We start from the raw sequence: 25,359 nt of genomic DNA, 5'->3' as shown, positions 1-25,359 counted from the left end.
AGAAAGTGAAGTAGGAAGTATATAGGTTTCAGTTTCCCCAGCCATAAATAGGGACAATAATAACTGCTTTGTTTATCACCAGCACTAGCCAAAATGGGGCAGGGTGGGTAGACATCTACAGAGAGATTAGGAAAAGGGGTCTGGAATCAATGATCACATATACATAGTCATATTCTGTCTCCTACCATTCTTTTAGTAAATAAGATGAGGAAAGAGATGAACTATAAAACTAGGTACATTTTTTTAATGAACTACAAACTAAATTACAAGTAACGTTAATAGCAGGAGCACGCAAGGATAAGGGTGACAGAGACAAAATCATAAAAGAAAAGATGCTTTTTTTTTTTAGCACTGTCATTACAAAACCCCAAGGTGCACATGGCAACAAATCCACCCACTCTGACAAAAAAAAAAAAAAAGCCAACCCTACTATTGGATAAAACCTGAACTATAAATATAATTGTTCATCCTTCTTTTAAAGAAATATTTTTATCCAATGCCCTCACTCAATCACAGCCCTGTAAAAGTATCGGCATTCTCAAAATGATGCCTAAACCCTAACTTCCACTCCTATGGGGTAGAAGGTAGACTTCAGAGGAAAATGGGATCAGGAATCCCTGGCAACTGAAGAACTAAGAATACTAAAAGGAAGAGAAAAATTCAAACATCTCTCACCTGCCTCATAAGGCCGCGGTGAAATAATAGATTGGTATGAAGCACAATCCCTGTCCCAGGGCCTCCCAGACTCCTCATGCTGGTAGAAGGGATAAACATGGGGACTGGGGCCAATCATTTCTTCTGCAGCCCCATCAGGGCTGAGTCTTGAGTCTCCCAGCCTATTAGGTGAGGCAAAACACTAACTAGGGTATAAACTGATTGGATCTATTTTTTCAAAGAAATTCTTTAAAATAGAGGGTATAAACTGATTGGATCTATTTTTTCAAAGGAATTCGTTAAAATAGACTCCTCTCTGTGGTTTTGTTTTACTTGGTTCTCAAAAGCTCCAACTTAGTCCCCTGCTATCATTTGGCCTTTACAAAAATTGTGGCAGCAGGAGGCTGGTCATCCCAAACACTGGAAATAATAATTATGGGGCATTCAAAGATTGGTATGGCAAATCTAATGTGTAGGGAGGCTTTTTTTTTTAAAAAAAAAAAAACCAACCCTCTTTAGCAATAATTAGGAGAAGGGAGAAAGGATAGTGGAGGCTAACAAGTGCATCTAATACTGAAACTTCCTTTCATTTTTACCAGTCCCTCTCGTTCACCCCTGTATTCCCAGAGTTGGCTGGCTAAGACTGGAAGGTGAGTGTTTAAGGCAAGATCAGAGGGCCCACCTGAGTCCACCTGAGTCCAAATAGCCCAAGGCCAAGCCAGGTCAAGCCCACACTGGAGGAGAGGGTGAAATTAGGGCTGGGGGCTTTGAGAAGGCCATCAGAGTCGAAGATGGGGTACTGGCTTGGTCACATCCTGGAAGAAAGGGTGAGCCAGGGCTGCCTTTGCCGAAATTCGCTTGTTGGGGTCATAGTGCAGCATTTGCTAGAGGGAGAGGGGAGAGATGCATGTTGACTTCAATGATGTGGTAGTGGACTAAATGGGCAGCAAGTGTTCCCAGAAATCGGGAAACCAGAACTCCTTCTACCCAAGGCAGAATTCTCACTTCCATCCTCCTGTATCTGAATCAGCATGCCAACAGGGAAAGAAGGAATCAGGGAACTGGAATACTGAGGCCCAGAGTTCAGGGTCTCATCCTTCCTTCACCCTGTAAAATCCCTTCCCTGGGAGAAATGAATGAGGGGAAGCAGGTGCCCACTCTCACCGATAACAAGCTCCGTCCATCTTCATCCAGGGGAGGTACAACTTTACTGAAATCTTGTCGGGCCCACTTGGGGAAACTTGGTTTGTAATCAGGCATAGAAGTAACTCCTGGCCACACCACCTCATCTGGGGTCCCCAGAGTCCGAAAGATCCGGAAGAGCTGGTCAATCTCAGAATCTCCAGGGAATAGAGCCCGGCGAGTCACCTGAAAATGGGGAAAGAGGAAATACCAAGACCCACATTGACGTCAGTCAAAACTGTCCTCTATACAAAGGAGTTCCCACAGGCAGTGAAAGGTCAGTAGGGCCCCATGACTCCCTCCCCAGGGCCTTTCATGGGGTCGGTCACACTGAACGTGAGACAAAGAAGTCCCTTCATCTGTCTCCTTGACCCCTCCTTCCTTCCCCCAACCATGACTTTGCAGATCCCCAAGGCTGGGTGGGGCTGGGAGGGGGTGAATGTCTGGGGTGCCACTGACATGTAGCAAAGGGATCCCAAGCCACTCACGGGGTGTGGGGTAGACACTGCGGTCATCCCCCAACCTTGTGATGCAGCCACTTCTAGATAGGAGCACAGCGGGCAGAGACTCTGTCTTCCATTTCTTCTGTGTTCCCCACAGCACCTAGCACAGTGCTGGGTACACACTAGGTGCTTAACAAATATTTTTTGATGAATTGAGAGAGGAATATGGGCAATTGTAAGGTAATGCACTGGGGGATAAATGCACATTACGTATGTATAGGCTAAGGGTCTTTAAGCTCTTGGTTACAACCCAGATAAAGGACCATAAAATATATTGCTGATTTGAAGCCTAAGCCTACTGCACTGCACTGTTGTATTGAAGGAGATGGGAGCTTCTACATAAGGCCAGGCCTCAAGGATCCTTCAGTCTGAAAAGCCAGAGGTTGAAGGGGAACATGATCTAAATTTTTTTTTTTTTTTTTTTTAATGAAGACGGGGTTTCACTATGTTGGTCAGGCTGGTCTTGAACTCCCAACCTCAGATGATCCACCCACCTTGGCCTCCAAAGTGCTTGGATTACAGGCGTGAGCCACCATGCCTGGCCAATCTTTTTTTTTTTTTTTTTTTAGATGGAGTCTCGCTCTGTCACCTGGGCTGGAGTGCAGTGGCGCTATTTCATCTCACTGCAACCTCCGTTTCCCAGGTTCAAGTGATTCTTCTGCCTCAGCCTCCCAAATAGCTGGGATTACAGGTGTTTGTGCCACCATACCCGGCTAATTTTTGTATTTTTTTGTAGAGATGAGGTTTCAGCATGTTAGCCAGGCTGGTCTTGAACTCCTGTTCTCAGGTGACCTGCCCACCTCAGCCTCCCAAAGTGCTGGGATTACAGGCATGAGCCACTGCGCCCTATCTAAATCTGCGGTTTAAATGAAGGGTGTGAACAAAGGGACCACAACTGGCTTCACTACATTCCTGGCACCATACAACAAGGTCTACAGGCCTTGAAGTGAAACCCTGAAATAAAAGAGGCACTAAATGGAATCATTCTCCCAAATATATGCAGACTGCGGTTAAAACAGCTGCAGAAATGTTTTACCTCATTTCAGGGATAGAGATGCATACTAGGTACTAAGGCTGTTGTTGGATATCCTAACATTGTGGTTGATATTGGGGCAACAGTTGCATCCTTTCCCCACCATTCCCCTTGGTGCTACTTTAGAAAGAGAACCCTGTGATAGAAGCATCATAGGTCTGGGCCGAGAAACAGTTCTGTTGTTCTTGGATGTGGGGAGAAGGGGGCTGGGTGGAACTTGGGCAAGCCTCCATACCATCTCAGCAAAGATGCAGCCCAGGCTCCAGATGTCCACAGCTGTGGAGTAGTATTTGCAGCCCAGGAGGATTTCAGGAGCTCGGTACCACAGGGTGACCACCTGAGGGACAAGAATAGGGAGGGCGGGGTGGTTTATAGGGTACAAAGAGTCCCATATCTCAGTTCCTCAGCACTACTCTGCTAACTCTTGGCCTCTTAACAAGCACTTTCCTTCCTTCCATCTTTGCCCCCCCACTGATTTCCAGTCCATAGTTTGGAGACCATATTTTCTGAACCCCTAATTTGAGATCTTCCTGGAAAAACTTGAGACAAACGGTCATCATAATTTTATTTGATTTTTTATTTCTGTAGAGATGGGGTCTTGCTATGTTGCTCATGATGGTCTCGAACTCCTGGGCTCAAGTGATTATCCCACCTCAGCCTCCCAAAGTGTTGGTATTACAGGCGTGAGCCCAGTTAGCAACGCAGCATGAATTCCACGCATACCCTAAGACTCTTTAGGATGTCAAGAGATTACTTCTACCTAGTAAGAAACTGTTGGCCAGATATTTTTAGTAACTTTGTGAATGCCCTAGTTTACACCTCTTGGGAAACTCAGAGAAGAAAGGCAAAAAGGGACTCACCTCATGGGTGTAAGTACGAACAGGGACTCCAAAAGCTCTGGCTAGTCCAAAGTCTGCTAGCTTGATGGACCCTTCTGTGTTTATAAGCAGATTCTGAGGCTTAAGGTCTCGGTGTAGGACCCGATGAGAATGGCAGAAAGCTAGGCCCTGGAGCAGCTGGAACAGATAGCTCTGACAAAGGAGAAAGAGAGGACTGTGTTTCTTCACCACAATGAGCAGATTGGGTTTGCTCTGCGCCCCTAAAGCTCTACTAAGGCCTTTACTATGTTGGATTATAGTTACATATTTACAAGGTATTTCTCCCATTAAACTGTCAGCCCAGAGAGGATAAGGACCAAGTCTTACTCAACTTTGCATTCCTTTTCTATATGCTGTGCATTGAATAAATGTTTGTTAATAGATTGATAGTAGCTCTGAGAGTGAAGAATCCAGCCCTAAAATAGATAATAGAGACTCATTGGCTAGTTCTTCCACCAAACAGAAGGGCTTTTTGGAGGAATTTACCAGGTGCTCTCAAATCCCATTTATCTGAGTTTCATCTGACCTCCCACCTGAGTTGCTAGGTTGACTCACTAGAGTTTCAACTTTGATTCTTCAGTCCAACCCTAGGGTTAATGAGTATAATGAGCAGGGAAGGAGACACAAAAAGAAGGGGAGTGTGTGTGTGTAGTAGATGAGGGCTCAGAAGAAGGCCAAGATCATAAAATATCACCCGGAATTGCCTGCCATCAGTCCCCCAAGACACGTCCATGATAGTGGGGAGCTGATGAGAAGCATTACCTTGATGAGGGGAAGAGGAATGCCAGTGAGAGCAGAGGCATCCATGAATTTCTTGAGATCTTGGTGCAGAAATTCAAAAACCAGGTAGAGTTTATTTTCTGTGTGAATGACATCCAGCAGCCTAGAGAAGGAAAGGTCAAGGAAATGGAGGTGCGAGAGAGAAATGGCCACACTGTACAGACAGAATTCATCCTTCTTTCCAACTGGATCTACTCTCAGACACATACTTACTTGACAATATTAGGATGGTTAAGCTCCTTAAGCAGAGAGATCTCTCGGATGGCAGTACTGGGCACACCCTCAGTCTCACTTGGAGAGGTTGGGAAAGCAGAGATGGGAATATGGTTACAAACACTCCTTTTCCCCCCACCCAGTCATTTCTTTCCCCCAAGGAGGCACCACCCAGCACCCCCTAGGAAAGTGAGAGAAGAGAAAGGGTGCTGGAAGGAGCTAATTCCTGGGTAGTCAGGGTGTGGCTTTTGGACATATTAAGGTCATTATCTCCTCTTTTCCCAGGGGTAGGTAAGTAAAGCTGCCTGGTGAAGGAAAAGCAGGGAGACTGTAACGGGGGAGAAAAATAAAAAATAAATTTAAAAATGCAGGAGTAGCACCCAGCCTCCCCAGAAGGGCCAGTGAGGTTCAACTGCCATTCTTTGGAAAGAGGAGAGAATTCTTAGGTGAGGGTGGGGCAGTGAGGAGGGCTCTTCATTCAGAAAGGCGCTCCTAGTCGGTTACCACATAACTCAACTCCATGGAGAGTCTTGGACTTCATCTCAGAGGCTTCCTTTCTCTCCCCGAGTCTCTGTGGTCGCACATTTTGGGGGCACCATAGGGCTCAGTTTGAGAAGAAAGTTTTCCATAGATTCTACACCACCCTATACTCTCTACCTTCTACAGGCCCCCAACCCACCCCTCTACTTCTAAAGAAGTCCGTCCCTGCTCTCTTCCGGTCCCTGGACCGCTACCCGCCTGTGGGGGGTTGGGGGGCACAGTCGAGGAGGTCCCCTTAGGAGTCCCAGGTACAGAGGCCACTCACGTGTCTAGGCGGATTTTCTTAAGCGCCACCACTTCTCCCGTCAACTTGTTTCTGGCTTTGTACACAACTCCGTACGTGCCCTCTCCGATCTTTTCCACCTTTTGGAAGTTCTCCATGAAGCGCCAGAGAGTCGGGTCTGCCCGGCCCTGGAGCGGGGGCCTGGGAACCCTGCAGAAGGCGGTCCCTGGCTCTCGGAGGCCGAGGAGGGGGAAACAGGGCCCAGTACCGTGGCCCCGCGTCGGGATGGAACGCAGTATACCTCTCGCTCTTGTCAATTTGGCCAACTTGAAACAATGTTGCCGCCTCCCCCCGAGTTCCCGACCGCCACCAGAGGCCCCGCCCCACCTTCCCGCGTTTCCCTGGCTCCGCCCCCAGACCTTCTTATTGGTCAACGTCAGAGCCGGGGGGCGAGCCCAGAGCTCCTCCCCGCAAATGACCCCGCCCCAGGCAAGTTTGGTTCTTGGCGGCTAGACAAGTTTCTTCCCCGGTGGGGCGGCTGAACACTCTTCCCATGTACCTGCTTAGGGTCCGAGTTTCTATGTTTCTAGTCTGTACGGATTTCTTGATTTCTAACTCACTATTTCCACCACTCCTGGGGAAAATATGTATCGACCTAAGGTTAAATTCCACCTGGCCCAGGAGCCTCCTTTGAAAATCAGGAAGTCAGGGATCTCGTTGTAAAGGATTCCTTGGCCTCAGAAGAGTCGTTGCCTCTGCCTCATAGCCTACCCCGACGCTGTCTCTGTTTTGGGGTGCAGGGTTCTGTTTCTGTCCTTTTTATTGAGACGAAGTTTCGCTCTTGTTGCCCAGGCTGGAGTGCAATGGCGCGATCTCGGCTCACCGCAACCTCTGCCTCCCGAGTTCTAGCGATTCTCCTGCCTCAGCCTCCCGAGTAGCTAGGGTTACAGACGTGTGCCACCATGCCCGGCTAATTTTGCATTTTTATTAGAGACGGGATTTCTCCATGTTGGCCAGGCTGGTCTTGAACTCCTGACCTCGTGATCCACCCTCCTCAGCCTCTCAAAGTGCTGGGATTACAGGCACGAGCCACCGCGCCCGCCCTTATTTCTGTCTATTTGAGAAGTTCCTGGTTTAATTCACTCTCCCATGATGAACTGTTGTGTCTGGTATGTGTTATGCAGCTGCCTTTCAGTCAGCTCTTGCCCGAGAGTGTATCAAGATGAGAATGACCCAGTGAAACCAGAAACTGTCATTGAATAGCAGAATGGGAAAGCAATGTCTAGGGCCCAGGTTCCCTTTGTCAGTTTTTTTTCTTTTTCCTCTCCTCCGGCTCCCCCCACCCCCCAGGCCTTCTCTGAGGGAGAAGAGGAAGGGTTATGCAAATGAGCACCCTTTTCTTATATAGGGGCCTATCCCAGCCCCTCAGTGTCTTTGGTTGCTGGAGGGAAGAACACAATGCATCTGTTGCTGAAAAGGTGCCTTCTCCATTTGGCTGTGATAGGTGCTTTGCTGGCTGTGGGGGCTACAAAAGGTATGTGTGGATATGTGGACATGAGCAGGTGTGAACTTGGGGATGAATTCCCCTGCTCTGGTTTCTCTCCTCCTAATGGGAGATACCGGCAATATTTCAGGCTTCTCCCACTTATTTGATTTGTGAGGTTGTGGGCACCTGGGCTCCCTCCCTACATGGAGATTTGGGATTGAGCCTGAAAATAGTCTCATATGCTTGGAGGGGCGAAAGATAGAAGGTCTCTGTGGCACTGATTCTGAGGCTTCCTTGGCAGCGAGCTGGAGCAGGGACTCCAAAGGGATGAAATGTGTGGGAGACTCTTTTAGGAAATGTTTCTTGGGGTGGGGGATTTAAAGTGGGGAGTCAGAAAATGTGGTATTGGGTAAGAAGACTAAGGAGATACAGTCTTCTCCCCTTGGGATGGGTACGGGTGAACACAGCCCAGAACTTTTGTTCTGGGGCTGGGAGAGAGATAGGCAAAGGGGTCTCAGCTGAGCATCACATGAAAAGGCTCTGGGGGATTGGGCCTCGTGACAGGAGCAAGGGGCGGGGGTGGGGGTGGTGAGAGGGTCTGGAATGTCTCGTGCTGCTCTGAGGAGGGAGAGTTGGAAGTGGAGAAAGAATGGGGTATCTTATGACTTCTCCTGCTTTAGTGGTGGGATGCTCAATGAGATGATCCAGATGCTGCCCCAGCAGAGTCAACTAGGGTTACAGCACACATTAGAAAGGGGATGAGTCCTAGCGAAGTGGCTCACACCTGTAATCCTAGCACTTTGGGAGGCTGAGGCAGGTGGATCACTTGAGGTCAAGAGTTCAAGACCAGTCTGGCCAATATGTGAAACCCCATCTCTACTGAAAATACAAAAATTAGCTAGCATGGTGGTGCATGCCTGTAATCCCAGCTACTCGGGAGGCTGAGGCACAAGAATCGCTTGAACTTTGAACCTGGGAGGCGGAGGTTGCAGGGAGCCAAGATTGTGCCACTGCATTCCAGCCTGGGCAACAGAGCAAGACTCTGTGTGGGTAACACCCACCATGGTTACCAAGGAAGGAGAACTGTGCAGACCCCAGGCACAATTAGTGCCTGAAGTATAACTTACTGCTTGCTATATTTAGCTTATATATACAATTACACTTAGTTCCATATAATCTTTCTATATAATTATGTAGGTGTCGTAGTTGGAGCTGTACTGACACATTTAGTGCTGATTTATATAATTCTTCTATATAACCATATAGTAGTTTGTAGTAGGAGGAATGCCTAGAGCAATTACAAAACAGAAGCAGTACATGGGAAAACAGCCAGACCAGGACAAGAACCAGAGACCCAGGCAGTGGCATCCCTGCCTGAAAGGGCATAGGCTGCATGGCAGGCTTGGAGCAAGAGCCTCTCCTCCTGATAAAGGAGTTGTAGTACCTTGCATTCAGTTCTTGTGAAAAGTAGGCCTTAGGCCTAAGATCCTGGAAATAACCAAGGGAAAAGAACCCCTCTGGTGTGACCAGTCATGGCAGCTGTACACCCTGTCAGTCTTTTTTCACTTCTGTGCTAGCTCAAATCATCCTCCCATAAATATCTTAAGAGAAGAGCACAAGTCTGTCAGCTCCCACTGCATTGGCTTACAGTATCCTTCTATTAGAAATTATTTGAAGTCTCTAGCCCCCAGATAAAAGTGTTGCATAAGACACCTGTTGCACACAGCCCACCTCCTTGCCTCGGTGACCTAATGGGGGTGAACCCCTTTTCTGTACACGACCCTCTACTACTGCACATGGCACCATCCCCTACTGTGCATGACCCATCTCTCTGCCCAGGTGACATAATGGGGTGGCCCCCTTGCTTGTGACTCACATGATTATGTATGCCCTATTACTAAGCCTATAGATAATAACCTCACTTACGACCCTGCCCCCTGCTTGTACCTAATAAATACGGATGCTTCTGGGCATTCTGGGGCCTTGTCTGTCTCCGCTTATAGATGGCATGGCCCCCCGAGTCCAGATGCTCTTCACTAGTTCTTCAGTGTCCTGTCTCTTTACTTCTTGGATCCTGCACCCAGCACAGCATAAGGGACACCCCACAACCCTGTGGGGCCAACAGCCCTACACTCTGTCTCAAGAAAAAAAAAAAGAAAGAAAAGAAAAGAAAAAAAAGGAGATGAGGAGGCCAGTTGTGGTGGCTCACGCCTGTAATCCTAGCACTTTGGGAGGCTGTGGCCATAGTATTGCTTGAGTCTAGGAGTTCAAGACCAGCCTGAGCAACATAGTGAGACCCTGTCTCTACAAAAAGTAAAAAAATTAGCTAGACCTGGGGGTGAACACCTGTGATCCTAGCTACTTGGGAGGTTACTCAGGAAGATGGCTTCAGCCTAGGAGTTTGAGGCCGCAGTGAGTGATGAATGTGCCACTGCACTCCAGCCTGGGTGAGAGAGCAAAGCCCTGTATCAAAAAAAAAAAAAGAAAAAGAAAAGAAAAGAAATATGGGGTGAGGATAGTTTCTGCTGTGCTGAAATATATACATCATATCCCATCCCCTCCTCTCTCCCTAGATGCTTAGTCTCACAGATTTCTAGGAAGTTCTCCTTGATCTGACTTCCCTCACTGTGCTGCAGTTTCTTCTTCTTTTACTATATTCCTTAATGTGTTCTGGAAAGAGTCTGTTCACATCCACCCACCTAAGGCTCTTAAAAGATTGTACTTATATTTTGGATCCTGATTTAAAAAATCATAAGACATTTTTCTAGATATTCATGAAAGTTTATATGGACTGGGTTTGATAATTTTGTCTAGCATGAAATGACATTGTGCTTATGCAAGAAAATACTCATATTTGTTATAGATACATACCAAATTTGTAGGGTTAAAATGACAAGATGTTTGGGATTTGCTTTTAAATACTTTAGCCAAAACAAAAACAACTAGTAAGGATAAAGAAAGCAAATGTGGCAGGGTGTTGATAGTTGTTGGACCTGGGTGGGGCAGATGGAGGTCCAACATATCCTTTTTTTCTCAGACCTCTCTCGGTCAGTTACAATAATTTTTGTCTTCCCTGTCCCCATCCCCAATCTCTGCCTGCCTCTAATCCATCCTTTTCACTGCTTGCCATTGTGATCTTTCTAAAATGCAAATTTGATCATGTTCAAAAGTAAATTTTATGGTATGTGAATTATGTCTCAATTTAAAACAAAACAGGCCAGGCGCGGTGGCTCATGCCTGTAATCCCAGCACTTTGGGAGGCTGAGGCGGATGGATCACTTGAGTTCAGGAGTTCAAGACTAGCCTGGCCAACATGGCAAAACTCTATCTCTACTAAAAATACAAAAATTAATTGGGTGTGGTGGTGGGCACCTATATTCCCAGCTACTTGGGAAGCTGAGGCACAAGAATTCCTTGAGCCCGGGAAGCAGAGGCTGCAGTGAGCCGAGATCATGCCACTGCATTCCAGCCTGGGTGGCAGAGTGAGACTCCATCTCAATAATAATAGTAATAAATTAATAAATAAATGAGGGCTTTTTTGTGTTTTTTGTTTGTTTGTTTTTGAGTTGGAGTCTCTCTCTGTTGCCAGGCTGGAGTGCAGTGGTGTGATGTTTGCTCAATGCAACCTCTGCCTCTTGAGTTCAAGTTATTCTTCTGCCTCAGCCTCCGAGTAGCTGGGACTACAGGTGCATGTCACCATGCCCAGCTAATGTTTTGTATTTTTAGTAGAGACAGGATTTCACCATGTTGGGCAGGATAGGCTCGAACTCCTGACCTCAGGTGATCCACCTGCCTCGGCCTCCCAAAGTGCTGGGATTACAGGCGTGAGCCACTGTGCCTGGCCAAATAAATGAGTTTTTAAAATGCACTTTGAATGTGAGAATGAATGGGGCGACATGAATAGAGTGTTATCCCTGAGAAGGAACTGAAAGGATCCTAGAGTCCTCATGGCACATTCCTTTTAGGACCCAGAAACCAGGACTGGCTTGCTGTCTCAAGGCAACTCAGAACCAAAGACTGGAATAGGCAGCTGTATCCAGAGTGGACAGAAGCCCAGAGACTTGACTGCTGGAGAGGTAGAAACTTGGAAGTTCCAGGGGAGGGCATGGTCGGAAAAAAAGCAAGATGACCTGCATTGAGTGTAGCTTGGGAAGATAAGGAGGGGAAACATATACAGGGAGGGGAAGCCCAGGAGTCCCAGCTAATGTAGCTTTCTTTCCCAGGTGGTCAAGTGTCCCTCAAGGTCAGTAATGATGGGCCTACACTGATTGGTGCAAATGCCTCCTTCTCTATTGCCTTGAACTTCCCTGGAAGCCAAAAGGTACTGCCAGATGGGCAGGTTATCTGGGTCAACAATACTATCATTAATGGTGAGTACTTCTCTATTCTAGGTCCTTATTCCTAGGGCTCAGTTTCCTTGGTATGCCCAACGAGCCCAGAGAATGCTCCTTCCTCCTCTACTTTTTAAAACAAGTTATATGTGTAATATATACTCATTATAGTTAGAAAACACAGATAAAAGGCCAGGCGTGGTGGCTCACGCCTATAATCTCAGCACTTTGGGAGGCTGAGGCCCGTGGATCACCTGAGGTCAGGAGTTCAAGCCCATCCTGCCCAACACGGTGAAACCCCATCTCTACTAAAAATACAAAACATTAGCTGGACATGGTTGTGCGTGCCTGTAATCCCAGCTACTCAGGAAGCTGAGGCAGGAGAATCGCTTGAACCCGGGAGGTAGAGGTTGCAGTGAGCTGAGATCGAGCCACTGCACTCCAGCCTGGCAACAAAGCAAGACTCCATCTCAAAAAACAAAAAGAAAAGGAAAGAAAAGAAAGAAAACACAGAAAAAGAAAATTACAGCTGTAGTCCCTGCTACTTAGGAGTCTGAGGTGGGAGGATCATGAGCCTGGGAGGCTAAGGCTGCATGATCACGCCACTGCACTCCAGCCAGGGTGACAGAGTGAGACCCTGTCTCAAAAAGCAAACAAAATAAAATTACAGTTTCTAAAGTAAAGGACAGCAGAATTCGGGGGACCTAGAAGTTGAAAAGACCTATATTTAAACTTGTCATTGATATGTGACCTTGGGCAAGTTACTTATTTTGTTTTTCCATTTCTTTCTGTCTTTCTTTTCTTTTTTTTTTTTTGAGACAGAGTCTTGCTCTGTTGCCAGGCTGGAGTGTAGTGGTGTGATCTTGGCTCATGGCAAACTCCGCCTCCTGGGTCCAAGCGATTCTCCTGCCTCAGCCTCCGGAGTAGCTGGGACTACAGGTGCCTGCCACCACGCCCGGCTAATTTTTTCTATTTTAGTAGAGACGGGGTTTTACCATGTTAGCCAGGATGGTCTCAATCTCCTGACCTCATGATCCAGCCACTTTGGCCTCCCAAAATGCTGGGATTACAGGCGTGAGCCACTGCGCCCAGCCTCCATTTCCTTTTTTTTGAGACAGAGTCAGGTTCTGGCTGTGCTGCCCAGGCCGGAGTGCAGTGGCAGGATCTCGTTCACTGCAACCTCTGCCTCCTCAGTTCAAGCGATCCTCCCGCCTCAGCCTCAGGTGTACAGGTGTGTGCTACCATGCCCGGCTAATTCTTTTGTATTTTTAGTAGAGACAGGGTTTCACCATGTTGGCCAGGATGGTCTCGATCTCCTGACCTCGTGATCTACCTGCCTCGGCCTCCCAAAGTGCTGGGATTATAGGAGTGAGCCACTGCACCCAGCCCCCTAGTGCTGTTATTTTTATTCCACTAGCTAGAGCAAATCACTCTAAATATTTTGATATGTGTATATATAGATATGTGTGTGTGTATATATATACACATATATATTCTTTGCTTTTCTTTCTTTCTTCTTCTATTTATTTATATTTTTTTAGAGTCAGGGTCTTTTTCTGTCTCCTAGGCTGGAGTACAGTGGCACGACCATAGCTAATTGCTACCTCAACCTGAGCTGAAGTGATCCTCCTTCCTCAGCCCCTGGAGTAGCTGGAACTTCAGGTGCATACCACCTCACCTGGCTAATTTTTTTAAAATGTGTTTTGTAGACACAGGGTCTTACTATGTTGATCAGGCTGGTCTTGCATTCCTAGCCTCAAGCAATCCTCCCACCTCACCTTCCCAAAGTGCTGGATTTACAGCCGTGAGCCACCACACCTGGCCAATTAAATTATAGCTTCTGGCCAGGCACGGTGGCTCATGCCTGTAAACCCAGCACTTTGGGGAGCTGAGGTGGGAGGATTGCTTAAGCCCAGGAGTTCGAGACCAGCCCTGGCAACATATCAAGACCCTGTCTCTACAAAAAATAAATAAAATTATCTGAGTATGGTGGCACACACCTTTAGTCCCAGCTACTTGGGAGGCTGAAATGGGAGGATTGCTTGACCCTGGGAGGTTGACACTGCAGTGAGCTGTGATCGTGCCACTGCACTCCAGTCTGGGCATCAGAGTAACACCCTGTCTTCAAAAAACAAATGTAGTCTCCATACCCTCAGTCCCCAACTACCACCCCAAATGGTTATACCATGAAGAATGTATTTTCTAGCTATGGAATACTCCCAGAGTCCCTCTCTGATACCCTGGGAGCAACTTAAGGGGTTTTGGTATATAAAAAAGAATGCCAGGATTTAAGAGTGACTCTGTATTTACCTTTCAGGGAGCCAGGTGTGGGGAGGACAGCCAGTGTATCCCCAGGAACCTGACGATGCCTGCATCTTCCCTGATGGTGGACCTTGCTCATCTGGCCCTTGGTCTCAGAAGAGAAGCTTTGTTTATGTCTGGAAGACCTGGGGTGAGGGACTCCCTTCTTGGCCTGTCATCTATACTTGTGTTCACTTCTTTCTACCTGATCACCTTTCTTTTGGCTGCCCCTTCCCCTTTAACTTCTGTGATTTTCTCTAATCTTCATTTTCCTCTGGGATCCTTTCTCTTCCATAGCACCTAGTCCCCTTCAACTCTATCATAATGCTTTCTGGCATTATGAAATGTGCCAGAGGCCTAGTAGAGGAATCCTCTTCCTCAATTGTGGTCCTACCCCATGGAATGCCCCATTAGGACCCCTTCCTTGTCCCCCCATATCACCACCTTCTAAACACCCTCAGAAGTAATCATACCTCCTGACCTCCCATCTCCAGTGCCCTGTTTCTAAGCCTGTCCCTCAGTTCCCTTTGACTAATAATGTTCTCTTCCTTGCTTTTCATTCCAAAAACTTCAGGCCAATACTGGCAAGTTCTAGGGGGCCCAGTGTCTGGGCTGAGCATTGGGACAGGCAGGGCAATGCTGGGCACACACACCATGGAAGTGACTGTCTACCATCGCCGGGGATCTCGGAGCTATGTACCTCTTGCTCATTCCAGCCTGGCCTTCACCATTACTGGTAAGGGTTTAGGAAGGGGCAAGGCCAGTTATAGGGCAAGAGAAGGCAGGGAGACTTGAATGAACTGGAAAGGGGAAAGGTGAAATGGTGTGCAAACTTAAAGGGGAAGGGCTAGGAAGACCTAGGCAGAGAAATATGAGGCTTAGCACCAGTGAAGGGCCAGCCAGTCAGCTTGGGGTTAGAGGGTGTGGCTGTGAAAGGAGAAGCTGTGGCTCAGGCCTGGTTCTCACCTTTTCTGGCTCCAATCCCAGACCAGGTGCCTTTCTCCGTGAGCGTGTCCCAGCTGCAGGCCTTGGATGGAGAGAACAAGCACTTCTTGAGAAATCAGCCTCTGACATTTGCCCTCCAGCTCCATGACCCCAGTGGCTATCTGGCTGAAGCTGACCTCTCCTATACTTGGGACTTTGGAGACAGTAGTGGAACCCTGATCTCTCGGGCACTTGTGGTCACCCACACTTACCTGGAGCCTGGCCCAGTCACTGCCCAGGTGGTCCTGCAGGCTGCCATTCCTCTCACCTCCTGTGGCTCCTCCCCAGTTCCAGGCACCACAGATAGTTACAGGCCAACTGCAGAAGCCCCTAACACCACAGCTAGCCAAGTGCCTACTACAGAAGTCATGGGTACTACACCTGGTCAGGTGCCAACTGCAGAGCCCTCTGGAACCACAGCTGTGCAGGTGCCAACCAATGAAGTCATAAGCACTGCACCTGTGCAGATGCCAACTGCAGAAAGCACAGGTACGACACCTGAGAAGGTGCCAGTTTCAGAGGTCATGGGTACCACACTGGCAGAGATGTCAACTCCAGAGGCTACAGGTATGACACCTGCAGAGGAGTCAATTGTAGAGCCTTCTGGAACCACAGCTGCACAGGCAACAACTACAGAGTTGGTAGAGACCACAGCTGGAGAGCTACCTACCCCTGAGCCTGAGGGTCCAGATGCCAGCTCAATCATGCCTACAGAAGCTATTACAGGTAAGAGGACCAGTGCGAATGAAGTTCATGGATATGGGCTACCCTACTGTACTCTGAAAGTCTCACCCAGGACTCAGATGTTACCCAATCCTTTGCTTAGCACTATGGTCCCCTCAGAGCTCTCACTGGCCTGGCTATAAAGCCCTCCAGTATCTCTTTTTTCTTTTTCTTTTTTTTTTTTAAGTAGAGATGGAGTTTTGCCATGTTGGCCAGACTGGTCTCAAACTCCTGAGCTCAAGTGATCCACCTACCTTGGCCTCCCAAAGTGCTGGGATTACAGGTGTGAGCCACCACACCCGGCCTGAAGCTCTCTAGTATCTCTTAATGACATGGAATAGATCTGAAGTTCAGGAAACCAAGGTCTTCCCCTAGGCCATGAGGGAAGAGCTTATTGATTCTCTACTGATGAGTATGGTTGGTGAGGAACAGACTGTGATCATTTACATATTTATAGCTCATTTTCTGTTCAAGCATAAATGCACGGAAATCCTTCCCAGATTCTGAGATCCTGATCCTTCCATTTCCCACCCCTGGATTCCCATCCCAAAGCAAAAAGAGAGTAATGAAATAGTGATGCTTAAATGAGTTAACATACGTTGAATGCCTATCCTAGTACCTGGCATAGTGTGGAGCGTAATAAACATTTGAGGATTTTTTAAAACTCCAACACCACCTAACTGTATGACTCTGGAGGAGTCATTTTCTTCTTCTGGGCCTCAATTTCCTTATCTATAGAATGAGATTCTGATCTTATCTGATTCCAAGTCAGTGACTCCAGAATGCAGTAACTCTGGTTCAACCTGACAAAATGCCTGGTTGGCCTCTGCCTCCAGATGAGTCATCTGTCTCTCTATCTTGCCTCCTCAATCCTCTCCTGCCAGGTTCCCTCAGCCCCCTGCTGGATGGTACAGACACCTTAAGGCTGGTGAAGAGACAAGTCCCCCTGGATTGTGTTCTGTATCGATATGGTTCCTTTTCCGTCACCCTGGACATTGTCCGTGAGTCTTGCCTACTCTCGGGGCTGATGGAGGCAGCTGTATGCTGCCTAGGGCTGGTCAGTGGAAGCATACCTTGGGAAGAATTACTCACCTAGATAGGAAGAATACCCAAATGCCAGAATCCTCATTTGAAGGCACAGGGATGGGATTGGTGGAGCAGCCCTGGGGCTTTCCTGTCTATGGGCTTTTGAGGAGGCCTGGTAGAGGAATCCTAACTTGATACTCTTGCAACAACTCTGCAGAGGGTATTGAAAATGCTGAGATTCTGCAGGCTGTGCCATCCAGTGACGGGGATGCATTTGAGCTGACTGTGTCCTGCCAAGGCGGGTGAGTATCCCACTAGTTGCACTGATAACTCTTGGGTTGATTGTTTCTTTTCTTTTCTTTTCTTTTTTAAATTTGAGACGGGGTTTCACCATGTTGGTCAGACTGGTCTTGAACTCCTGACCTCAGGTAATCCACCTGCCTCAGCCTTCCAAAGAGCTGGGATTACAGGCGTGAGCCACCACGCCCGGCAGGTTGACTGTTTCTTTCTCTGATCTCTGGCATTCATTGTCCCTTCCCAGATACCCTTATATATCCTGACACCTCTTTCAGGCTGCCCAAGGAAGCCTGCATGGAGATCTCATCGCCAGGGTGCCATCCCCCTGCCCAGCGGCTGTGCCAGCCTGTGCCACCCAGTCCAGCCTGCCAGCTGGTTTTGCACCAGATACTGAATGGTGGCTCAGGGACATACTGCCTCAATGTGTCTCTGGCTGATGCCAACAGCCTGGCAGTGGTCAGCACCCAGCTTGTCATGCCTGGTAGGTCCTTGGACAAGAGTTAAGATGAGGAAGGGAGTGGGTAGAGGCCAGCTGGCAAGGAGCAGACACTGACTGAAGCAGTGCCTGGGATTCTGCTCACAGGTCAAGAAGCAGGCCTTGGGCAGGCTCCCCTGTTTGTGGGCATCTTGCTGGTGTTGATGGCTGTGGTCCTTGCATCTCTGATATATAGGTAAGGGCCTCACCACACAGTTTCAGACCCCCTTATATGTTGTTATCACCCTTTACTCTTCCTCAAGGGGAGAAGGAACCACCTCTCCCTTTGAGGAAGCATGGTGTCCAGGAAAGAGCCCAGGCTTGTAAGTTAGACAGACTTGGGCTGTCGTCTTGCTTGTGGGACCTTGGGGAAGTAGCTTAACCTGTCTAAGCCTCTGAAAAGTAGGTAAACTAATACTTGCCCTGTGGGGCTGTTATAAAGATTAGAAACAATGTGAGTAAAACACCTGACTCTGAAGCAGGAGTGTAATAATTGATATTAATGACTATTGTTAATAATATTGAGAATGGGGGCAGTTTGGGTTTTCTACCAGCAAGATGGGCAGATCCGCTAGGCCTGGGGTAGCATAGTCCTCAGCCAGGAAAGCTTATGGGGTGAGGGAGGAATGGACAGAGGTTACTACAGAAATAAGAGAGGGTAAACCCTGGAGGTGAGGAGAAGGGGAAGGAGGTAGGATCAAGGCTAATCAGACTGGGATATGGGTGTGTTTCCTTCTTTGGAGAAGCACAGACAGGCTACCTTTGTCCATTGCTAACAGGTTTACCCCTTCTCCCAATATCAGGCGCAGACTTATGAAGCAAGGGTCAGCCTTCTCTGTTCCCCAGCTGTCACACAGCAGCACTCACTGGCTGCGTCTACCCCGCATCTTCCACACTTGTCCCATTGGTGAGAACAGCCCACTTCTCAGTGGGCAGCAGGTCTGAATACTCCTGTATGATGCCATAATTTTCCTGGGGTTGACAGAAACACCTATATTTCCCCCCCATCTTCCCTGGGAGACTACTATCACCTGAAATAAATACTCAGAACCTGATGCTGGTTTTTTTTTTCTTGCTTCTTGGGAGAATCTATGTCATTTAAGGAGTCAAGGTATAAAAGAAGGAAGTGTACCACTTACTTAGCAGATTCCAATGGGAAAACACAAGTCATTTTATTCAGATGAGGCACTTTCAATGTATGTGTTTTAGGGTGTGTGTACATGTGTGCGCATGAGGAACAGTGAGGTGGTGCAGGATAATAAATACTGTGAAGGTGAAGGAACACTCCCCCAAGCTGGCAGGAGTGTGTGGCAGCAATGTACAGAGCTTCAGGAGTCCAGTCCAGGGACAGGGAGGTGGGTTCAAGGCTGGTTTGGAGGCCAAGGATGTCCCCCTTAGCTCAAGAAGCCAAAGAAATTGGTGGAGCGGGGGGGTGGGCCCATGAGCATGGGCATCTGGTTCTTGTGGGTGATCTTGATCTGGAAGGGAAGGGAGCACATTCAGAGGCAGGACCTGGTGCTTTGGGGCTGTAGCTTCAGAGGTTTGGAGGGAAATCTGTGTTGTTTGGGGTGAGTTGCTAGGTTTCCAGAGAGGCCACGACAGGGAAGCCAGGGGCTGAGAAATCAGAGTTTAGGATGAATGATGTGCAGGGGAAGTTCAGGCATCAGAAGGGTATAAAGAAGCTGTGGAATGGGGATTTAGGATCCATGGAGCCCATGGGAGGGGTACAGCTTTTGGCTGGCATAGACAATACTCACTGTACAGGGCGTCTGCATCCATGGTTCTCCGTCAATTTGCATGGGAAGCGTTTTTGTGGTGCTATGGGAGGCCAAGGAACATTGGTGATTTCCTTACCAATCGAATACCAAAACTCTGCTTCTCAGGTTGGCTTAGAGACCTTTTGTCACTGCGGGAGATCTAGTAAAGCCCCTCCCCACCATTCCCATGACTCTTCTGCTGTCCAGGCCCCACACCTTCCCTCAGGGACCCTGGTGGAGTCTTCCTTACTGGAAGGTGATCTCAGAGCATTTGGCCAGCCGACGTCCAGCATTTTTGAGCTTGGTATAGATCTGGCCCATCTCAATTGCGCCCTCCAGCCCCACTACTTCTAGTCGCTTGTCACTTAGGTCTGGAGATGAAGTAGGGAGGTAAGTTTTACATAACATGGTGTCCCCAGAGGGAGTCACACCTTCCCTTGGTCCTGCCCACTCAGTTCCCAAGGCTGCTCCTCTCACCTGGTACACAGGTTTTCAGGATATCAGGGTCAGTGATGACTTTAGCTGTAACACCTAAGGCCTGGTTGATCCCACAGATATCACCGTGGGGTCTCTTGGTATCACCCCAGAGGTTGGAGCCACCATGCATGCTAGGGATGTTCAGCACTGCGATGCCTTCTAGGGACAGGTTGCTAAGATCCAGCGGTTTCCCACAGATCTAAGGGGAGGGAGGCACAGTCCCAGTTGGGGAGGGCACAGATCCTTACCTCATGGCACAATCATAGATGTGACCACTTCCTCCACCAGATGACAAACTGGGGAGGGCAGGATTTGGAGGTGTCCAAGGGATGGAAATAGAGACTAGTGTATCTTGAGGATTTGGAAAACTAGAGTGGGAGAGCTGGGAGGTCAAAGAAGTATAGGTGAAAGAAAATGGGAAGTTCCTAAGGGTGCCATGGAGAGACAAACTTGGCTATTAAGAAGTGAAAAGGTTTCACACCACTAGGCGTGAAATAAAATAAAAGTGTACTGAGACATACCTGAAATAAAAAGTTCAAAAAGTTTAAAAAAAAAAGTGAAAAGGATATAGGGTTGAGTCTTACTATACAAACCTCAACTGTCAAAGACTCCTCCAGCTTTTTGCATGTTGAGAAAATGGATTCAGATGTGGCAAATTCGAAGTACCATAGCTTGTTCTTCATTCTGTGCCAGCCCCAACACAAAGCCCAGTAGGGAGGGACAGATTACACAGTGCTGGCAGGGGTGGTAAGTGACAGGGAAGGGCATCAACCTCCTAACTTCAGTCCCATGGGGAATAAGGGTAGTTTTGGTTGGGGGATATCCTAGTAGTGTCACTGCTCTTCTAAGCAATCTGAGTCAAACTTGGTCACAACCTGTCTCCTGACACTGTGTATGCCCACATCCCCCTCTCCTTTCCCTCACCTGCTGTTGAACTTCTCAGGATATTTCTCTCGCATGATGTGGAATCGATGAGCAATAGAGGCATCCTGGAGAGTTCAGGACATGAAGGTCAGGGGCCTGCCTTCCCTCTCAGTCCAGAGCTCGCTCTCGCCCTCCCCGTCTCCCCTCTCCCAAGTCCCCATGCTGCTCCCTGCTGGCATGTCCCAAGATCTTCTCTTGCAACTCACACCACTGTACTGCACTCTGAATTTCCCTGTGTCACAGGTCACTTAACCTCCCCCTTCCCTTTCTGCTCTCCTCCAGCCACGGCCTGCTTGGCCCCCACTTTCTCCCTTCTCCCCAGGCCCCATTCCACTGACCACACCAATGGAGAAGTAGTTATTGATTATTTGAAAGGGGACCGGGTCACTCTTTTCTTCAGTTTGTTGGGGTATCACCTCCACGGACCATCGATCCATATGTACCACCTTACTCATCTCTAAATCCTTGAGGATCTTTGCCAGATTCTGTCCTTCATACCCTAGGAGTGGAGAAGACGGGTTAGCACTGAGCTCTGGGTCCCAAAAAGGCCTCTTCTCGGCTTCCAGCTCCACAAATTCCCGGGGACCTTCTGCCCTGTTTCTGCAGAGCCTCTCAGCCATTGCCAGTGACAGGGCAGGGTGCATGGTCACAGCTCCCATGGACCTTTCCTCCACACTGTGTGGAGGGTGAATGTTTCCAATGTGTGTGCACATGCAAAGATGGTGCTAAAAGTCATCTGGAAGGTTGGAGAGAATAGCCAGGAGAATGATAAAAAGATGGGTAACAGATGGGGTAATCCTCTCTCACCCTCGACACCTGATGCTTTTACTCCCCATTCAGACAGACCACAGTATAAAGCAATCATGTCTAAACAGTGTTATACTGGCAGAGGGAATGGAATAAAAGGTTCAATAGTAAAGAATAGAGTGTGGCCCAGCAGGGTGGCTCACATCTGTAATCCCAGCACTTCGAGAGGCTGAGGTGGGTGGATCATGAGGTCAAGAGATCCAGACCATCCTGGCCGACATGGTGAAACCCCATCTCTACTAAAAATACAAAAATTTTAGCTGGGCATGGTGGCGCATGCCTGTAGTCCCAGCTACTCGGGAGGCTGAGGCAGGAGAATTGCTTGAACCCAGGAGGCAGAGGTTGTGGTGAGCCAAGATCGAGCCATTGCACTCCAGCCTGGGTAACAAGAGCGAAACTCCATCTCAAAAAAAAAAAAAAAAAAATTAGCTGGGTGTGCTGGTGCGCACCTGTAGTTCCAGTTACTTGGGAGGCTGAGGCAGAAGAACTGCTTGAATCCAGGAGGCAGAGGTTGCAGTGAGCCGAGATCACGCCACTGCACTCCAGCCTGGCGACAGAGCGAGACTCCGTCAAAAAAAAAAAAAAAAGAATAGAGTGCCCAAATAGACTCAAGTATATGTGGAAATTTAGTCTATGATATCATTTCAAATAAATGGGGAAAAGAAAGATTATTCAATAAATGGTGCTGGGGGAAGGGAGGAGCAGCATGAAAAAATACCTACTGGGTTCTATGCTCACTACCTGCATGACATGATCATCCGTAACCCAAACTTCAGTATCACACAATATACCCATGTGACAAACCTGCACATATATCCCCTGAATCCAAAATTAGAAAAACAAATAGTGCTAAATGTAGAAGTCACTCCTTATACTAAAATGAATTCGAATGGATCAAATAATTTAAATGTAAAAAAAAGAAGCAGAATTTGTTTTGTTTTGTTTTGAGACAGAATCTCAGTCTGTTGCCCAGGCTGGAGCGCAGTGTTGTGACCATGGTCCCTGCAGCCTTGACTTCCTGGGCTCAATGGATCCTCCCACCTTACCCTCTTGAGTAGCTGGGACCACAAGCCCACACCACCACACCCAGCTAACTTTTGTATTTTTTTGTAGAGATGGGCCTTTTTTGTAGAGATGCCTGCCTTGGCCTCCCAAAGTGCTGGGATTACAGGTGTGAGCCACTGTGCCTGGCCAGAATTTGTACTAGAAGAAAACATTAGTACATGTTTTTATAATCTTTGAATGGATACAAAACCAGAAGCCCAAAAGAAAAAAAAAAGATAAATATAATTATATTAAAATTTAAAACTAGACGGACATGGTAGCGCCTATAATCCCAGCTACATGGCAGGAGGATTGCTCGAACCCAGGAGTTCAAGACTAGACTGGTCAGCATAGTGAGACCCAATCTCAAAAAACAAACAAGGCCAGGCGCAGTGGCTCACTCCTGTTATACCAGCACTTTGGGAGGCTGAGGCAGGTGATCACTTGAGGCCAGGCATTCAAGACCAGCCTGGAAAACATGGCAAAACCTAATCTCTACAAAAAATGTAAAAATTAGCCAAGTATAGGCCAGGCACGGTGGCTCACAGTGCTCCGTGTAATCCCAGCACTTTGGGAGGCTGAAAATGCTGAGTTGCAGTGAGCGGGCAGATCACAAGGTCAGGAGTTTGAGACCAGCGTGGTCAACATGGTGAAACCCCATCTCTACTAAAAATACAAAAATTAGCTGGGCATGGTGGCAGACACCTGTAATCCCAGCTACTCGGGAGGCTGAGGCAGGAGAATTGCTTGAACCCAGGAGGCAGAGGTTGCAGTGAGCCAAAATCGCACCACTGCACTCCAGCCTGGGGAACAAGAGTGAAACTGTCTCAAAAAAAAAACGAAACTTAGCCATGTGTGGTGGCATGTGACGGTAGTCCCAGCTACTCTGAGATGCAGGATTGCAAGAGCCTGGGAGTTTGAGGCTGCGGTGAGCTGTGATCTCACCACTGTACTCCACCATGGACAACAGAGCAAGACTCTATCTCAAAACAAAGAAAGAAACAAAAAACGAAAAGGGAAAAATGGGCAAATAATAAAAACAAGTCTACCACAGAAGGAAAAATACAAATGGCCAATATGCATAAGAAAGGTGCTTAGTATTACTAAAAATTTCAAGAACCATAATTAAAACAATTAGCTAACTTTTGTTGTCTATCAGGCTGGCAAAGTATAAAGAGATTGGGAAAATTAAGTGTTTTGGGAGGCCGAGGCAGGTGGATCACGAGGTCAAGAGATCGAGACCATCCTGGTCAACATGGTGAAACCCCGTCTCTACTAAAAATACAAAAAATTAGCTGCGCATGATGGCGCATGCCTGTAATCCCAGCTACTCAGGAGGCTGAGGCAGGAGAATTGCCTGAACACAGGAGGCGGAGGTTGCGGTGAGCCGAGATCGTGCCATTGCACTCCAGCCTGGGTAACAAGAGCGAAACTCCATTTCAAAAAAAAAAAAAAAAAATTGTTAATGAGTTTATGAATAATTGGCATTTTCATTTGCTGTTAGCTGCAGCATAACTTGATAACTCATTTTTGGAAAGCATTTTGGCAATTTTTATCAAAATTTTATCAAATTTTATCATAACATATTTTTTGCTGGGAGCAGTGGCTCACACCTATAACCCCAGCACTTTGGAAGGCCAAGGTGGGCAGATCACCTAAGGTCAGGAGTTTGAGACTAGCCTGGCGAACATGGTGAAACCCTGTCACTACTAAAAATACAAAAATTAGCTGGGCATGGTGGCAGGCACCTGTAATCCCAGCTACTCAAGAGGTGAAGGCAGGAGAATCACTTGAACCCAGGAGACAGAGGTTGCAGTGAGCTGAGATTGCATCACTGTACTCTAGTTTGGGTGACAGAGTGAGACTTTGTCTCAAAAAAAAAAAAAAAAAGAAAAAGAAAAAAAAAGCGTGTGTGTATGCATATGTGTATGTATGCATGCATATAAAAACCGAAAAATGAGTGTAAATAGGAAACAGTGTTTATCTCTGCAAAGGTACATGGAATTTGGTGGGGGACAGGAAAGAGGAGTGCTGTATGTAAAGACTTACATTATATTAAGAGTCTTTAAATCTTTTACAATTACAATGTACTGATGATTTATTTGTGTAATTTTTTTTTGAGGAGGGTCTTGCTCTCTTGCCTAAGCTGGAGTGCACTGGCTAACTGCAGCCTCAACCTGCCAGGCTCAAGCTATCCTCCTGCCTCAGCCTCCTGAGTATCTGGAACCACAAGCGTGTGCTACCATGCTTGGCTAATTATTTTATTTTTCATAGAGACGAAGTCTCACTATGTAGCCCAGGCTGGTCTCAAACTCCTGGGCTCAAGCGATCCTCCAGCCTTGGCCTCCCAAAGTGCTGAGATTACAGGTGTGAACCACTGTGTTCGGCTATTTGTGTAATTTTTTAAAAAAGAAAATAAGTATTAATAGTAAAATATTCATGCCGGGTGTGGTGGTTCACGCCTGTAATCCCAGCACTTTGGGAGGCCGAGGTGGGAGAATCACCTGAGGTCAGGAGTTCGAGATTAGCCTGGCCAACATGGTGAAAATTCGTCTCTACTAAAAATACAAAAAATTAGCCAGGTGTGGTGCTGCACGCCTGTAGTCCCAGCTACTCAGTAGGCTGAGGCACAAGAATCAGTTGAACCCAGGAGGCGGAGGTTGCAGTGAGCTGAGATTGTGCTATTGCACTCCAGCCTGGGCAACAAAAGTGAAACTCCGT

The 25,359-nt window shown here is 47.6% G+C and overlaps 3 protein-coding genes across 19 annotated transcripts in view; 1 reads left to right on the top strand and 2 right to left on the bottom strand.

Annotated features, from left to right (window-relative positions):
- Positions 1 to 217: 217 nt before the first annotated feature.
- Positions 218 to 9,071, bottom strand: CDK2 (cyclin dependent kinase 2). Of its 4 annotated transcripts, XM_064377204.1 has the most exons (9): positions 6,049 to 9,071; positions 5,244 to 5,321; positions 5,013 to 5,133; positions 4,583 to 4,666; positions 4,233 to 4,403; positions 3,608 to 3,709; positions 2,325 to 2,468; positions 1,819 to 2,022; positions 218 to 1,538 (listed from the first exon to the last, which is right to left on the bottom strand). In XM_064377204.1, the coding sequence occupies exons 1-9, from the start codon at positions 6,162 to 6,164 to the stop codon at positions 1,434 to 1,436; spliced, it is 1,125 nt and encodes a 374-aa protein (XP_064233274.1). In that variant the 5' UTR covers positions 6,165 to 9,071; the 3' UTR covers positions 218 to 1,433. The 4 variants fall into 4 exon arrangements, with proteins under 4 accessions (XP_064233274.1, XP_064233275.1, XP_012305844.1 ...); XM_064377205.1 differs by lacking the exon at positions 2,325 to 2,468; XM_012450421.2 differs by lacking the exon at positions 4,583 to 4,666.
- PMEL (premelanosome protein) lies at positions 7,415 to 18,684 on the top strand. 2 transcript variants are annotated; one of them, XM_012450418.2, is made up of 11 exons: positions 7,415 to 7,540; positions 11,458 to 11,568; positions 11,716 to 11,862; positions 14,141 to 14,275; positions 14,699 to 14,860; positions 15,112 to 15,834; positions 16,716 to 16,832; positions 17,075 to 17,159; positions 17,430 to 17,635; positions 17,717 to 17,825; positions 18,433 to 18,684. In XM_012450418.2, the coding sequence occupies exons 1-11, from the start codon at positions 7,465 to 7,467 to the stop codon at positions 18,572 to 18,574; spliced, it is 2,013 nt and encodes a 670-aa protein (XP_012305841.2). In that variant the 5' UTR covers positions 7,415 to 7,464; the 3' UTR covers positions 18,575 to 18,684. The 2 variants fall into 2 exon arrangements, with proteins under 2 accessions (XP_012305841.2, XP_012305842.2); XM_012450419.3 differs by having other exon boundaries at positions 7,433 to 7,540; positions 17,738 to 17,825.
- Positions 9,796 to 25,359, bottom strand: part of DGKA (diacylglycerol kinase alpha) — a 32,564-nt gene continuing 17,000 nt past the window's right edge. For 8 of the 13 annotated variants that reach the window (XM_064377199.1, XM_064377198.1, XM_064377200.1 and 5 more), the window contains 8 exons: positions 21,126 to 21,286; positions 20,788 to 20,852; positions 20,457 to 20,547; positions 19,864 to 20,062; positions 19,637 to 19,757; positions 19,387 to 19,447; positions 15,091 to 15,151; positions 9,796 to 9,955 (listed from right to left, as the gene is read on the bottom strand). In XM_064377199.1, coding sequence (XP_064233269.1) covers positions 9,867 to 9,955; positions 15,091 to 15,151; positions 19,387 to 19,447; positions 19,637 to 19,757; positions 19,864 to 20,062; positions 20,457 to 20,547; positions 20,788 to 20,852; positions 21,126 to 21,286 — 848 coding nt within the window. In that variant the 3' untranslated portion in view covers positions 9,796 to 9,866. Of the gene's footprint in view, positions 9,956 to 13,798; positions 15,152 to 18,768; positions 19,108 to 19,386; positions 19,448 to 19,636; positions 19,758 to 19,863; positions 20,063 to 20,456; positions 20,548 to 20,787; positions 20,853 to 21,125; positions 21,287 to 25,359 lie in introns of those variants that run through there. The other 5 variants (XM_012450411.2, XM_012450412.2, XM_012450404.3 and 2 more) reach the window with 2 other exon arrangements.

The sequence above is a fragment of the Aotus nancymaae genome, unplaced genomic scaffold (assembly GCF_030222135.1).
Source record: "Aotus nancymaae isolate 86718 unplaced genomic scaffold, 86718_ANA_hifiasm-v0.15.2.pri h1tg000016l, whole genome shotgun sequence".
Lineage (NCBI taxonomy): Eukaryota > Metazoa > Chordata > Mammalia > Primates > Aotidae > Aotus > Aotus nancymaae.
The sequence above is the reverse complement of the archived record's forward strand: the minus strand, read 5'-3'. Positions and strand labels throughout refer to the sequence as shown.

What these genes read in the sequence shown, in the direction of transcription:
- CDK2 (XM_064377204.1), bottom strand. Translation starts at nt 6,164, where the DNA reads ATGGAGAACTTCCAAAAGGTGGAAAAGATCGGAGAGGGCACGTACGGA. An exon ending in GCTGCATCTTTGCTGAGATG is followed by an intron (nt 2,469 to 3,607) that starts GTATGGAGGCTT and finishes ATATTTGTTAAG; the next exon opens with CACCTAGTGTGTACCCAGCA. An exon ending in ATGGACGGAGCTTGTTATCG is followed by an intron (nt 1,539 to 1,818) that starts GTGAGAGTGGGC and finishes CTCTCCCTCTAG; the next exon opens with CAAATGCTGCACTATGACCC.
- PMEL (XM_012450418.2), top strand. Translation starts at nt 7,465, where the DNA reads ATGCATCTGTTGCTGAAAAGGTGCCTTCTCCATTTGGCTGTGATAGGT. An exon ending in CGTCACCCTGGACATTGTCC is followed by an intron (nt 16,833 to 17,074) that starts GTGAGTCTTGCC and finishes ACAACTCTGCAG; the next exon opens with AGGGTATTGAAAATGCTGAG. An exon ending in ACTGTGTCCTGCCAAGGCGG is followed by an intron (nt 17,160 to 17,429) that starts GTGAGTATCCCA and finishes CACCTCTTTCAG; the next exon opens with GCTGCCCAAGGAAGCCTGCA.